Source organism: Bos mutus, chromosome 18 (assembly GCF_027580195.1).
Source record: "Bos mutus isolate GX-2022 chromosome 18, NWIPB_WYAK_1.1, whole genome shotgun sequence".
Lineage (NCBI taxonomy): Eukaryota > Metazoa > Chordata > Mammalia > Artiodactyla > Bovidae > Bos > Bos mutus.
In genome coordinates, this window is record NC_091634.1 from 22,965,108 (window position 1) to 22,979,358 (window position 14,251).

The 14,251-nt window shown below is 49.6% G+C and overlaps 1 protein-coding gene and 1 non-coding gene across 2 annotated transcripts; one reads left to right on the forward strand and one right to left on the reverse strand.

Moving 5' to 3' along the window:
* The first annotated feature begins 1,832 nt into the window (after nucleotides 1-1,832).
* Nucleotides 1,833-1,905, forward strand: TRNAM-CAU (transfer RNA methionine (anticodon CAU)). The gene has a single exon. It is a non-coding gene; the product is annotated as a tRNA-Met (tRNA).
* A 4,392-nt stretch (nucleotides 1,906-6,297) lies between these two features.
* TLE7 (TLE family member 7) lies at nucleotides 6,298-9,735 on the reverse strand. The gene is made up of 7 exons (XM_070386758.1): nucleotides 9,717-9,735; nucleotides 8,675-8,874; nucleotides 8,326-8,567; nucleotides 8,005-8,146; nucleotides 7,717-7,870; nucleotides 6,913-6,986; nucleotides 6,298-6,613 (listed from the first exon to the last, which is right to left on the reverse strand). The coding sequence occupies exons 1-7, from the start codon at nucleotides 9,733-9,735 to the stop codon at nucleotides 6,509-6,511; spliced, it is 936 nt and encodes a 311-aa protein (XP_070242859.1). The 3' UTR covers nucleotides 6,298-6,508.
* Nucleotides 9,736-14,251: the final 4,516 nt, after the last annotated feature.

The window sequence follows — 14,251 nt, forward strand, 5'->3', positions numbered from 1 at the left end:
TGGGGTAGTGATTCCTCGGTAATAATGCCTTCTGGGCATCGGCAGCAGAAATTCCCGTGAAGAAATAAGGAAGAAATGCCTTCTGACTTATATGTGCTATGTTATATGTTCTGCCCATCCACTCATTCATCCATCCACCCTGCATTCTTGTAACAATAAGATTTTAAGCCCTGCCTAGAGGGAACGCTGCTGCTCTTCCGCTCTCCGAAATGCAATGCTCTATATGTAATAATGCAGAGTACATCGTGAGAAACGCTGGACTGGAAGAAACACAAGCTGGAATCAAGACTGCCGGGAGAAATATCAATAACCTCAGATATAAAGATGACACCACCCTTATGGCAGAAAGTGAAGAGGAACTAAAAAGCCTCTTGATGAAAGTCAAAGTGGATAGTGAAAAAGTTGGCTTAAAGCTCAACATTCAGAAGACTAAGATCATGGCATCTGGTCCCATCACTTCCTGGGAAATAGATGGGGAAACAGGGGAAACAGTGTCAGACTTTATTTTTGGGGGCTCCAAAATCACTGCAGATGGTGACTGCAGCCAGGAAATTAAAAGACGCTTACTCCTTGGAAGGAAAGTTATGACCAACCTAGATAGCTGTGGTGTTGGAGAAGACTCTTGAGAGTTCCTTGGACTGCAAGGAGATCCAACCAGTCCATTCTGAAAGAGATCAGCCCTGAGATTTCTTTGGAAGGAATGACGTTAAAGCTGAAACTCCAGTACTTTGGCCACCTCATGCGAAGAGTTGACTCATTGGAAAAGACTCTGATGCTGGGAGGGATTCGGGGCAGGAGGAGAAGGGGGTGACAGAGGATGAGATGGCTGGATGGCATCACCGACTCGATGGACATGAGTTTGAGTGAACTCCGGGAGTTGGTGATGAACAGGGAGGCCTGGCGTGCTGCGATTCATGGGGTCGCAAAGAGTCGGACACGACTGAGTGACTGATCTGATCTGATCTGATATGTAATAAGGACACAAAATGATTTGAAGGAGAAAGCAGAACCACCAGGTTGAATAAACGAGTAAGATAACAAATCCAAGGCAATCATGGTTTCTCCTCCGTCTTTCCAACTGAATTCACATCCAAGAGTCTTCTGGAATCTTCTCTCCCTTCTCCTAACTCATCCCCACTCCTAAGGCCGGCTCAGGGCCTGGAGAGTTCACGCCCCAAATTCTTCCGAACCCCTCTCTCCTCCTCCCGCCCTCCTGCCCTGGCCCCAGGTCCCTTCCCACCCTTCAGGGATGCCCCTCCCCCCCGATGCCCATCTGCAGCGGGTGTCGCCCCCTCCAGCTTTCGTCCAGCCGGACACCGTCCGTTTGTCAGCAACACAAGCCCGAGCTCACGCCCCGAGCGCTCCGGCGACAGTGGCCGTCTGGGCGGACGCCCCCAGCGCCGCCCGCCGCTCGCGCCGCCTCCTCCCTGCTCTGCGCATCCCTGCCGCCCGTCCTCCCGCCAAAGCCAGGCGCGTGCTCTCCGGTTTCCTTCGGAGCCTGTGCCAGCGCGGGACCCTCGCGTGTTCTGCCGCGCCTACTCCTGCTCGCTCCGCAGAACCCCACCGGCCGCGGGCACCCTTCCACCCCCGGCGAGCGCGGCTGCACGAGCCCACCTCCTCTCTCGACCCCCTGAGCTCCAGGCAAGCGCGGGACTCCCTCCCGCCGCAACACGGCTCCATTCCCGGAAGAAGAGAGGAGCCGTCCTTCCCCAGCTGTCCCGGGACCCACCTGCGGTCTGCCGGCAAACACTGACTCCTGTGAGGCTGTTAGGCCAAAGGAAGCGGCTGCAGGCACTTTCCCTTTAGCGGTAAAGAAGACATCTTGTCTGTCAGCCTTCTTAGCGCAGTGGGCAGCGCGTCAGTTTCATAATCTGAAGGTCCTGAGTTCGAGCCTCAGAGAGGGCATAATGTTTTGCTGCCATTCACAGAAAAGAATCTGCTTTCCGGGATGGCGTTTACAGAGGCCCCGCGGACTCGGCAAGTAGAGGGATCCTCACATGCTGCCAGAGAACAGAAGTAAATGCTTAGGTCCACAGAGAGCCCATTCAGCCACAGCCACGAGGGCCGATCATTGTCCCATCTTCCTGCGGGGAAATGGATACAGCACTACTGTGCGATTAAATTCGTCTCGCAACATCTGTGAAAAATCTGTTTCCTATACGACTGAGCGACCTCACTTTCAGTTTTCACTTTCATGCATTGGAGAAGGAAATGGCAACCCACTCCAGTGTTCTTGCCTGGAGAATCCCAGGAACGGGGGAGCCTGGTGGGCTGCCGTCTATGGGGTCGCACAGAGTCGGACACGACTGAAGCGACTTAGCAGCAGCAGCAGCAGCAGCATACCACTTCTGACTTCCTTTCCCCCAACTTCCTCTGTGTGCTCCCCTAATGGCTCAGCGGTAAATAATCCGCCTGGAACGCAGGAGACGCGGGTCCAATCCCTGGGTAGGGAAGATCCCTTGGAGAAGGAAATGGCAACCCACTTCACTATTCTTGCCTGGAGAATCCCATGAACAGAGGAGCCTAACTGGCCCCAGTCCATGGGACTGCAGTCAGACACCACTGAGCAACTAAAACACGACCGCCTTCCTCTACGCAGATCAAGGCCCGGTCTCCACATTCTTTTTCTGCTGTCTCCTGAGACTGTATCCTTTCTCCAGTCCAGACCAGTTTCAGTTTCTGGGAAGAACTGGGCTGTCAGTGCAAGTCGTCCACGTGGCCCCGGAAAGCAAGGTGAAGGCTGGCATTGATGACCTAGGAGTGGCCAAACTTTAACTATAGCTTTAGCTAAATCCTTCCATTCTTTTTAGATTTTTTTTTAATCCTTCAATTTTTGATTATTCAGTTGACAATAGCTTCCAGTTTCTTTGTGATTTTGCCTCTACTAATTATTTAGACATATATTTCTTAATTTCCAAAACAAGGAAATTTCTTGTCCCAAAAAAGTTTCCTTTTTATTGTTTATTTCTATCTTAATTGCATTATGGTCTTAGAATATATTCTGTAAGAATTAAATACTCCGAACTTTATGGCTCAGTATTTAGTCACATCTTCTGTTTGTCATTATTACATAATTTTATTTAGATTAACATCAAATTAATGTACTGAGTTAATAATAAATTATAAATATAAATAATAAAACTTATTAATATATTATTATACTCTATTATTCCAGTAGTTTTCCTCTATTAACTTGGAAGATGTACCCTTGTTTAGTATTCTTTTAGTAACTAGCCTTGAAATTACACTACTCTTTGACTTATCGTGACTACTCTTAACTTGGACTTTACCTTCTTTCCACAAAAGAAGAAAAAGTATACAGTTCTCTTATTTTATCTTTTCAAAGTCTTACTCTCCCAATTTACATGCCTTTTTTTTTTTTTTTTTCAGTTCTCTTGGGTATACATCTGATTGAATTGCTGAGTCTTATAACTCTACCTTTAGCATTTTAAAAAGCTACCAAACTGTTTTTCAAAGTGGCTGCAATGTGTTCTACTAATACAATCCCAGCAGCAAGTTATGAGGGTTCCAGTTTCTCCATAAACCCAGCAAATTTGTTACTGTCTGTCCTCTTTATTCTAGCCATCCTGCTCATGCAATATTCCTTTGCACTGTGGGTTTGGTTTGTGTTTCTCTGATAATGTTGAGCTTATTCCTGTGCTTATTGCCATCTGTATACCTCTTTATAGAAACAGCTATTCAAATCTTCTGCCCTTTTTTAAATCGTTTTGTCTTTTGTTGTTGAGTTTTAAGAATTCTTTACACGTTTTGGATATAAATCCCATACCAGAAATATCTTTGCAAAGGTTTTTACCTCTTCTGTAGGCTGTCTTCACTTTGTTAATGGTTTTTCTTGAAGCCAACTCTTTTTTGACAAACATTACCCTTATGACAGAAAGTGAAGAGGAACTAAAAAGCCTCTTGATGAAAGTGAAAGAAGAGAGTGAAAAAGTTGGCTTAAAGCTCAACATTCAGAAAACGAAGATCATGGCATCTGGGCCCATCGCTTCCTGGGAAATAGATGGGGAAACAGTGGAAACAGTGTCAGACTTTATTTTTGGGGGCTCCAAAATCACTGCAGATGGTGATTGCAGCCATGAAATTAAAAGACACTTACTCCTTGGAAGGAAAGTTATGACCAACCTAAATAGCATATTCAAAAGCAGAGACATTACTTTGCCAACAAAGGTCCATCTAGTCAAGGCTATGGTTTTTCCAGTAGTCATGAATGGATATGAGAGTTGGACTGTGAAGAAAGCTGAGCGCCAAAGAATTGATGCTTTTGAACTGTGGTGTTGGAGGAGACTCTTGAGAGTCCCTGGGACTGCAAGGAGATCCAACCAGTCCATTCTAAAGGAGATCAGCCCTGGGTGTTCTTTGAAAGGACAGATGCTAAAGCTGAAACTCCAGTACTTTGGCCACCTCATGCAAAGAGTTGACTCATTGGAAAAGACTCTGATGCTGGGAGGGATTGGGGGCAGGAGGAAAAGGGGACGACAGAGAATGAGATGGCTGGATGGCATCACCGACTCGATGGACGTGAGTCTGAGTGAACTCCGGGAATTGGTGATGGACAGGGAGGCCTGGCGTGCTGCGATTCATGGGGTCGCAAGAGTCGGACACGACTGAGCGAGTGAACTGAACTGAACTGAACTGAACTGACCTTGAAGAAATAAACAATGCATATAGAGTTGAATGTGTCCTTTTTATCCTTTTATGATCCAGTTTCTCTACTTTAGTCTCCAGAAATTACCCATCTTGTGAATTTGATCTTTAGAATTCCCTACCTTTTAAAAATACTGTGTAGAAAACATATAGACACTTGGAGTCTAATTGTTACTATAGCCCAGGACAGGATTACTATTGGACCCTACTCTCTGTATATTTTTCCATGGAAGCTAAATAAATATATTATCGAGAGGCACAATGGCTATAGCAGGAGTCAGCAAACTACAGCCAGCAGACCAAATATGACCCACTGCGTATTTTTATAAACAAAGTTTTATTGGCACACAGTCACATTCACATATGTGAATGCTACAACAGAGCTGAGCAATTGCAACAAGGCCTAAAATATTTACTATCTGGCCCTTTAAGTAAAAGTTTGTTATTTCCAGAGTTATAGTGACAAATACACTTCAACGTGTATAACAATTCAAATACAAGTTTATTTCTCTCCCCTGAAATATTCCAAAGGGGGAAGCTTTTCTCCATGTTTGATTTGGGGACACAGGATGCTTTCATCTCATTGTTTTGTAATCCCCTTGGACCTTCACATCACTTGCCTGGAGCTGGTAGAAGGAGACAGACAGCCTGGAGGGGACATCCCCCTACTCCTTTAGTCTTGGCCCAGAAAGGAGGCACATTCTTCACTCGTTATCAGCAAGAACCACTACTGCACAGTATCTCAATGCAAAGGATGGTACAATTGGTCCCAATCTTCATGCCTCTTCCAGGTGAATTTTAACCTACAAACTTTAGTAGGCTACTAGCTGTCTCAGCCCGGAAAAGGCGATGGCACCCCACTGCAGTACTCTTGCCTGGAAAATCCCATGGGCGGAGGAGACTGGTGGGCTGCAGTCCATGGGGTTGCTAAAGAGTCAGACACGACTGAGCAACTTCACTTTCACTTTTCACTTTCATGCATTGGAGAAGGAAATGGCAACCCACTCCAGTGTTCTTGCCTGGAGAATCCCAGGGACAGGGGAGCCTGGTGGGCTATGGTCTATGGGGTCGCACAGAGTCGGACATGACCGAAGCGACTTAGCAGCAGCAGCTGTCTCAGCCATGCCAACTCCAAGCAGAGGCTGGAGTAAAGCAGGCCTATATGGCTTGATTCAAGGAGCTGGGTCTTTTTCAGTTTGGTGAAGACCACACAAAATATCACATCCACCAACATGAGAAGATGCCCTGAAACAGACAGGCAGCTTCTGACTGGCTCCAGATGCCAGATTGAGAATCGAGATCTTGGATATGGTTAGATCAGCTCCTGGAGTCTTAACCTGCGTCAAGAGTTGAGTTTTGTTGGTCTACCAGCATCCTGATACAAACTGAAAGTTTGTACGTGGACATACCTTGCTTCCTGAGCTTTCTTAAGAGTCCAAGAATTCCCTGACACCCCCAAAAAGAGTTATAAACAAAACTAAGTACGGTCTAAAATGTTTTACCCACCCAGGAATTTGCTGAAAGGGGGTGTAAGCATTCCATCATGATGAGTTTGTTATCTGAAACAACTGACCACACACCCAAGCCACTTTAGTTTTTGCTTTTCTATTTTATTAATTACAAAATCCAGAAATCAGTGGTAGAAAAATAACAAAGGAAAAATCCTTAAGCTGTATAATAAAAACCTGGAGGGCAGGCTAGGCATGTGCTGGGCAAGAGGGGGAGTGGACAGATAACCAACACATGAGGAGAAGGAGGGGGAGTGGCAGGTGTGAGTGGCCCAGCACCCCAAGGTCACCCTCCCAGCACGCTGGCCTTCTCTGGGTCTTCACCAGCGGGACCTTCAATACAAGAGCTGGTAAACTGAGGCACTATTCTTGGAGCCCGTGACCACGTACTGGTTGTCAGAAGATATGTCACAACACAGGATGTGTGCAGACTCCTCTACCTGGAGGGAAAGAGAGGCCACGGAGGAACAACATGTGGGGTGTTTCAGGCGTCATACAGGGCTCTTTTCAAGGCTCCATGTGGACCTGAGGCTTGGTCCAGAGGCCAGACTCAGTCCGGGGCTCAAGGTGGAGCCCAGGAGTTCCCAGGGCCTTGAGTCTTCATTCCCCTTGATGTACTCAATGGCCCTGGTTGCCATCTCAGAGGTACTCTCCAGCACTGTCTCTGGGACCCCACCATCTGGGGTCTGGGGTTTGTGAGCTCCAAGTACCTGGGTTTGAACACCCCTCCACCCAGTACCTGAAACAATTTATGCAGAGAAGGTGCAGCTATGCAGCGGATCGTCTCATTCATCGTGGCCACAAGAAAGCTCCCTGGCAGAGAAAAGACAGATGGAGGGGCCAAAGACCACGCCTGCCTTCCAGCCCCAGCTCTGCTCCCAACGAGACCAGGGAAGGAACCACTCTTTCTCTGCCTCAGCTTCCCCCATCTATAAAACTCAGAGACATGACCCAAATCATTCCATCTTCAGTCTGCTCCCTCCTGCCACACCCAGGATCCCGGGGAGAGTCCCTGGACATCAGGACGATCACATGGGGCTTCGTTCCTCCTCTGTCTATGGGCTGTGGTTCTGTGTAGGAAGCTACCATTACAGACAAAGTCAGAGAAGCAGAGGGAACGAGCAGAGAAAGAAGGGAGGAAAGAGACTTCCCTGCTGGTCCAGTGGCTAAGACTCTGCACTCCCAACGCAGGGGGCCCAGATTCCATCCCAGGTCAAGGAACTAGATAGATCCCACATGCTGCAACTAAGAGCTTGCCTGGCGCAACTAAGGCCTGGCACAGCCAAAGAAATAAGTGATAATGAGAAGAAGAGGAAGAAAGAAGAAAACCTAGCCATGCCAGCAGGGGAGAAAAACTGGTGGTGGGAGGAAGCAGAGGTGAAGGCAATGGGAAGGTGGCCCGAGACCTTGGTCCAGCCAGTTCTGGGGCCAAAGAGGGGGGAACTAAACAGTCTGAAAAGCGGTTGGGCCCAGACTCCCCAGATGAGCAGACAGCTTATCAGGTGACGGGGCACCCAGAGGTGTCCCCGGCCTGCTCACTCACCACAAGAGGCAAACTTGAGATTGTGATGGTAGGCGTATTTCTGTAGGACAGCCTTAAACTTTTCCTTCCGGTGTGTGTGCACGATCACGATGTCACTCATTCTCAAGCCTACTAACAACCACTCCTCACTGGGGTCATGGGTAATGCTGAGGATCTGTTGGGGAGGAGGTTTGGGGTCAGCACTCAAAGAGGTCATGCCCATCATTCATCGCACCCCCACTTCTGCAGGCACCCACGGCTCCCGGGCCCCAGGGACCACACTCAGACCCACGGTAGCCATGCGAGCACCTCATGCCGTAAATCATGTTGCTGCAGCCTCTGGTAGCTCCTCAGGTCCCAGGAATATAGCTTGGTGTCTTCACCTCCCGTCCAGAATTTATTGCCCGTGATGTCCACACACCGGGATCCGTATATGGGGACTTCATGCTTCCTGGTGGGAAAACAACTCAGAGGTTTGTGCATTGGTTGAACCCTTAGAAGTCTGGGGCCCAGGAAGTCCCTAGATACGCAGCCCTCCACACGGACTCACCTTGTCTTACTGCAAAGGAGGAAGTGAGGTAGGGCAAGCCCAAAAGCCTCACTGTTGCACCCCACCCCCTGGGGTCATACCTGATCAAGATTTGGTTCTGCAAATCCCAAATTTCAACAAATCCTTTGAAACTAGCCACACAGATCTGGGCGTTGGAAGAGAGAGCCAGGGAATAGCACACAGAGCCAGTGGAGGCCAGCTGTGCCCTGACACGGGGGGTGGGCACCAAGTCCCAAAGTGTCAGGCTCTGGGACAGACCCCCCGTGATCAGGCTCCGCTCATCGGGGAACAGCTTGCAGGTGAAGACACAGCTGTCACGGTCCTGTTGGAAGGGCCAATATTCTCAAATGGTCTCTAGGAAGCACGGGCTCTCAGTGTCAGGACAGAGGTCATCCCCAAGCTCCCCCAGCCTTCTGGAGGACCCCTCACCTGGAAGTTGAGCTGGGCCTGGGGTGCCTGGTCCCAGGCATGCAGGGCACTCTCATCCCACACTCTGATGTAGCCATGGCCACACGTGTACACGTGGTGAGTCGAGCCGCTGATGGCCACTGCATAGACTTTCTTCCCGTGGCGGAGTCGGCCAACTTTCCAGGACTTATGTGGGGCCCTCTGCCTGACCACCACGTCATCTGGAACGGGAGGCTGGGGTAGCCACGAAAGGGTCATAGCCTTGACCTGCTCTCATCGATAGGGGCCAGCCTGTTCCTAAGCTTGCATCCACCAGCTCCTCTCTGATCCCCAGGCAGGACCGTGTCCTCAACTGGGGTCCCCAGACCACTGACATCCTTTTGCACCAGCCCAGGGTGGCCTCTCTGACAAACAGGCCATATCTTAGACACTTCTGAGTTCAGCGATGACAGCAGAGCCTGGCTCAGAATCCCTCTGAGGATGTCACTCTAAATGCGACCCTGAGAGCTGAGGCCCTACACACTGGTGACAGAAGGAGGGCAGCCCGGATCCAAAGAAGCATGGGCTCCATGCACCCACCACCTATGGGGGAGAGAGTGAGGGTACAGACACACCCCACGCCCTCACCCTCCTCGTACTAACTTCTTGTTGGGGCGGGAGAGGGGAATAGGAAGGGAAAGATGCCAGGTTTAAAAAACAAAAAAGACACGTACAATTGCTCTGAGGAATGACAAGACTTCTTCACTGGGACCAGGCGAAGGACAAGGCTCACCTACAGGGAGAGACCAGTGGCCACCCGCTCAGAGAGGTAGGGTCTGGCAGCAACAGCATCACAGGACCCAGGGAGAAGGCTGCTCTCACACCCCAGGGTACCCCCACTCTGAAGCCCAGCCTCTGGCTGCACCCTGCCTGCTCACACCATCCCAGCTAGGACTTACCAAACTCCGCTCCTGGTGGGGGGCTGTGACACAGGGAGGAGACAGACAGGAAGTGAGATGAGTGGAGACTCCCTCTCCTGAGAAAGTTCACCGCCCCAGGCCAGCCTGGTTCAAGGGAGACTTACCTGAAACCGAATGCTGCATCTTCGGATTCTGCCTTGGAGAGCCAAGTGGCTGGCAGCTCAGATCCGTCCAGGGCCTGGGGGGCCTGCTGCTGGGGACTCGCACAGGTCATCTGTTGATAAGCTGGGCCGTGCTGCCTCGGGGAGCCCAGGGGCTGCTCCGGGGGACCGCACATCTCACCCAGCTGAGACCATGCATGGTGCTCTGGCTGGGAGGAAGCATCAGGGCTCTCTGGTACGTCCCTCCTCTTTTCAGGCTCATCATAAATTGGGAGCACATGGAACAAGGTCTCTTCCTTCTCTTCACTCATGGTTTTCGGTCAATGAAGTGCCTGAGCCACCTGGTTCCAGGGCTTGAGAAATGAATGAGTTTGCCACACAGATCCTGAGTCCCCAATTCGTCCCGATCCCCTGCAGCAAGAGAGAGAAGAGATGCTGACATGTGGATGTGATCTTTGGGGTCTATTGAGAAGACTGTGAGAATACTCCTCTGAGAGAGAGGATTCGCAATTGGTCACAGACTCACTTTTGATACTAAATGTTGGCAGCGATGGTGCTGAGGGTGAAACGTCACTTGGACACTTTGAGATGTTATAATAGTACCAGGTGTGTGTTTTGTTTTTCCTTCCAGACACACAGACTGTACTTCCTATCCTCTAAAATCAAACTCGCCCTTCGATTTGAACATACAGATCAGGTCAGTGGCATTAAGCGCATACACACTGTTGAGCAACGATTGTACTTGCGTGCTCAGTAGAGTCCAACTCTTTGCAACCCCATGGACTGTACCCCACCAGGCTCCTCTGTCTGTGGGATTCTCCAGGCAAGAATACTGGAATAATGGGGTGCCATTTCCCACTCCACAGGATCTTTCTGACCCAGGGATCAAACCCGCATCTCTTGTGTCTCCTGCACTGGCAGGCTGATTCTTGACCATTGCATAGTGTTTTCAAGTGAGGGTTCATCCACCGGGTAAAAGAAACATGAGGCCACAGGAAACCATACACACGTCACGGGGTCTCTCTCCCCTAGAGGGGACAGCATGGAAGAACTCAGCAGTCAGGCGACAAGCCTTGGGCAAGGCTGCAGAAGGATGAAGAGGTTGGCTGGTGGGGATTTAATCTTTCCCATCCTAGGAGTTAATTCTGAGAACTGAATGCAAACATGCATGTGGAATACTCAGAATGATACAAGGCTAGTGGCAAACACTTAATACATGGCAGATAGTGCGTTTATCTGAGGGCTGTGCCAGGGACCAGAGCTTTGAGGATTAAAGGCAGACCAAATGCCTTCCTTCAGTCTGCCCAAAAGCCAACCCCAGAAGTCCCAAGCGAGACCCAGTATTCCGCTGACAGGACAGATCAGAAGCTGTAGGGACAAGACGACAGGCAGGGCTGAAGACGGGATCTTCCAGTTAGAACCAATGCCTTGAAAACCACAATGGGGTACCCAGGCTGCCTGCCCTTGGGAAGCTCCTCCTGACACTTGGCGGTCTCACTGTGCCTGTGGCCCTGAATCAAATACTTCACATAGCTGGTCCCATTTCATCCGCACACCTGTGCGGGCCACATTTGACAGGCTTTAAACGCTGAGGTTCTGAGTGGGTAAGCAAACAGCTAGAAAGCATGGAGAAGAGGTTCAAATTCCGTGTCTGGCTCTCCACCATCTCCTTCCTTCCTTCCCATCAGAGGAAGGAGGGTACTATCCACCACTGTCACGATGTAGTTACCTAACCCCCAGCAGTTCCACTTTCAGCAATTTATCCTCAAGTTGCCCTCAAATATAAGCTAAATAATCTATGTCTAAACAGAAGCATTATAGCATTGCTTGTGATAAATGACTGGACAAACCCAAAATCTATACGAAGGGAATGGTAAAATAAGTCACAGTAATCTGTGTAAAGCGGAATGTGACACAACTGTGAAAAGGAACAAGGACGCTGCTGTCTGGACGTGGAAAATTCCAAGGGAAGTTAATGGGGAGGGAGTGGATTCAATGTGTATCAGGCACAGCTTTGGTGTAAAAGGATGGAAATTAGAGCCTATCTTTGCATATGCTTGTATAGACTTAAGAAATTTGGAAGGGCGCTGCCCTTAGGAATAGAAATCGGCAAGTAGGAAGAGGAATGGCAGGAGGATATCACTGCAAAACCCGGGATATATTTTGCATGCCTGTGGCTCTTTAGACCTAAATTAAAATTGCTGGACCATGAGCCTTTTCCCTCAACCAGGTCCTTTCTTTGTCACTTTCCCCAACTGGCAATTTGAAGTTCTCATGATTCTTACTTGTTGTTATTGTTTAATTGCTACTTTGTGTCCAACTCTAAGACCCCAAGGACTGTAGCCCCCCTGGCTCCTCTGTCCATGGGATTCTCCAGGCAACAATACTGGAGAGGGTTGTCATTTCCTTCTTCAGGGGATCTTCCCCACCTAGGGATCAAACCCAGGTCTCCTGCACTGGCAGGCAGATTTCCCACCACTGAACCACCAGGGAAGCCCAATTCTTAATTACTTGTTTAAATAATTCAGCAAATTTGCCAAGACATGCAGCAGTCTCCTTTAACTGGGACCCCAGGTCTGGGTTGGCCCTGAGGGTGGTGGAAGGGCAGAGCACACACCTTCCCAGCCAGGGGGATGGGGATGCGCAGAGAGAGACGGGCATGAGCCCAGGCCCACGTGTGGGTAAAGCTTAAAGGCAGTGAAGCCATTTAGACAGGATTTCATGGATGAGAAGGATTACATGCTAAGAATAAGACAAAGCTTTCTGAAGTGTCCAAGGAAGAGTCAGCATCACCAATTCCCTTCTCTGCTCCACCCTCAGAACTGGGAATAAAGGCAACTCTCTTTCTCAAGCTTCAACACAAAATGCTAGAGCAGAGATTCACCCTGCCAGCAAGACGAGCACTCACCAGTCCCTCACAGCACGCAACTCACCTCCGTAGGCAGGTCAGACCCTGGAGACAGGAGGTGAGAACTGCACACATCTGGTTAGTAATGGGAATCTCTTCCTCCAGCTTCATCCACCCCTCCCTCATTCAGGCACTGCCCCTTGTGCTGCAGGCTGCTAGTTTAGACTAATTGATGATTAAGCCCTGGGTCAGAACCTGGGTCAGGTGTAGGGCCCTGGATGGCTCATCAGTTACCGGGCGTGACCTCGGCCACCGCCCACCACAGAGCTGGGCTGCCTTTACCGATAAGGCTGGGATAAGAGTCCTGGGATAAGACTGGGATCTGCCCAATAAATTCACAGCAGGAGGCCAGGTGCAGTGAGACATTTTTCAGGGGATGGGTTCGGGGCACCCCATGCGAGGGAGTGTTTGCGCAAAGATGGAGAGCTGGGTGGAGCTACACCCGGAAGCAGTTTCAACGTTCTCATCTCCAGGTGAACCCCCTGGGCATGGGGAGGCCAGCCCTGTCATCTCTCATCTCTCACCAGTCTCTCTCGGAAAGTGAGGATCAGGGAACTCTTCTCTGCGGAGGCCTCACCAGTGATTCTTACACTGGAGTGCTCAACACCTGGAGGGCTTGTTAAAACCCAGCACTGGGCCCACCCCAGGAGATTCTGATTCTGTGGCCCTGGGGTGGGGTCTGGCTCTAGGTGAGTGATCACACCATTGCGATTATCTGGGTCATGAAGATCTTTTCTGTATAGTTCTTCTTTGTATTCTTGACACCTCTTCTTAATATCTTCTGCTTCTGTTAGGTCCATACCATTTCTGTCCTTTATTGTTCCCATCTTTGCATGAAACGTTCCCTTGGTAATCTCTTATTTTCTTGAAGAGATCTCTAGTCTTTCCCATTCTACTGTTTTCATCTATTTCTTTGCATTGATTGCAGAGGAAGGCTTTCTTATCTCGCCTTGCTATTCTTTGGAACTCTGCATTCAAATGGGTATATCTTTCCTTTTCTCCTTTGCCTTGCGCTTCTCTTCACATCCTAAAGGAAATCAGGCCTGAATATTCATTGGAAAGACTGATGCTGAAGCTGAAACTCCAATTCTTTGGCCACATGATGCAAAGAACTGACTCTTAAAAAGACCCTGATACTGGGAAAGATTGAAGGCGGGAGGAGAAGGGGACGACAGAGGATGAGATAGTTGGATGGCATCACTGACTCAATGGACATGAGTTTGAGTAAGTTCTGGGAGTTGGTGATGGACAGGGAAGCCTGGTGTGCTGCAGTCCATGGGGTGGCAAAGAGTTGGACATAACTGAGGGACTGAACTGAACTGGTGTGGGGTTTGAGACCTGATATTTCTAGCAACTTCCTGGGTGAGGGTGACACTGCTGCTGGCAGTCTGGGGACCCCACTGGAGAGGCACCGCCTAAATCCCTCTGTTTGGGGGTCCTTTTCTGGCAGGAAGGGAAGGGGTGACGAGCCTGGACCTCTCCTGCTCTGCTCCCCTTGTTCACCTCCAGTCATGGCCCACCCCTCCCACTGAACACACTCACTTCTGTTCTGTTTTTTCTTTTTGCCTTCCTTCTTTTGAAGTGTAAGTCCTGAAATTGCTGCTGCTTACAAAGAAATCTTTTACCACCC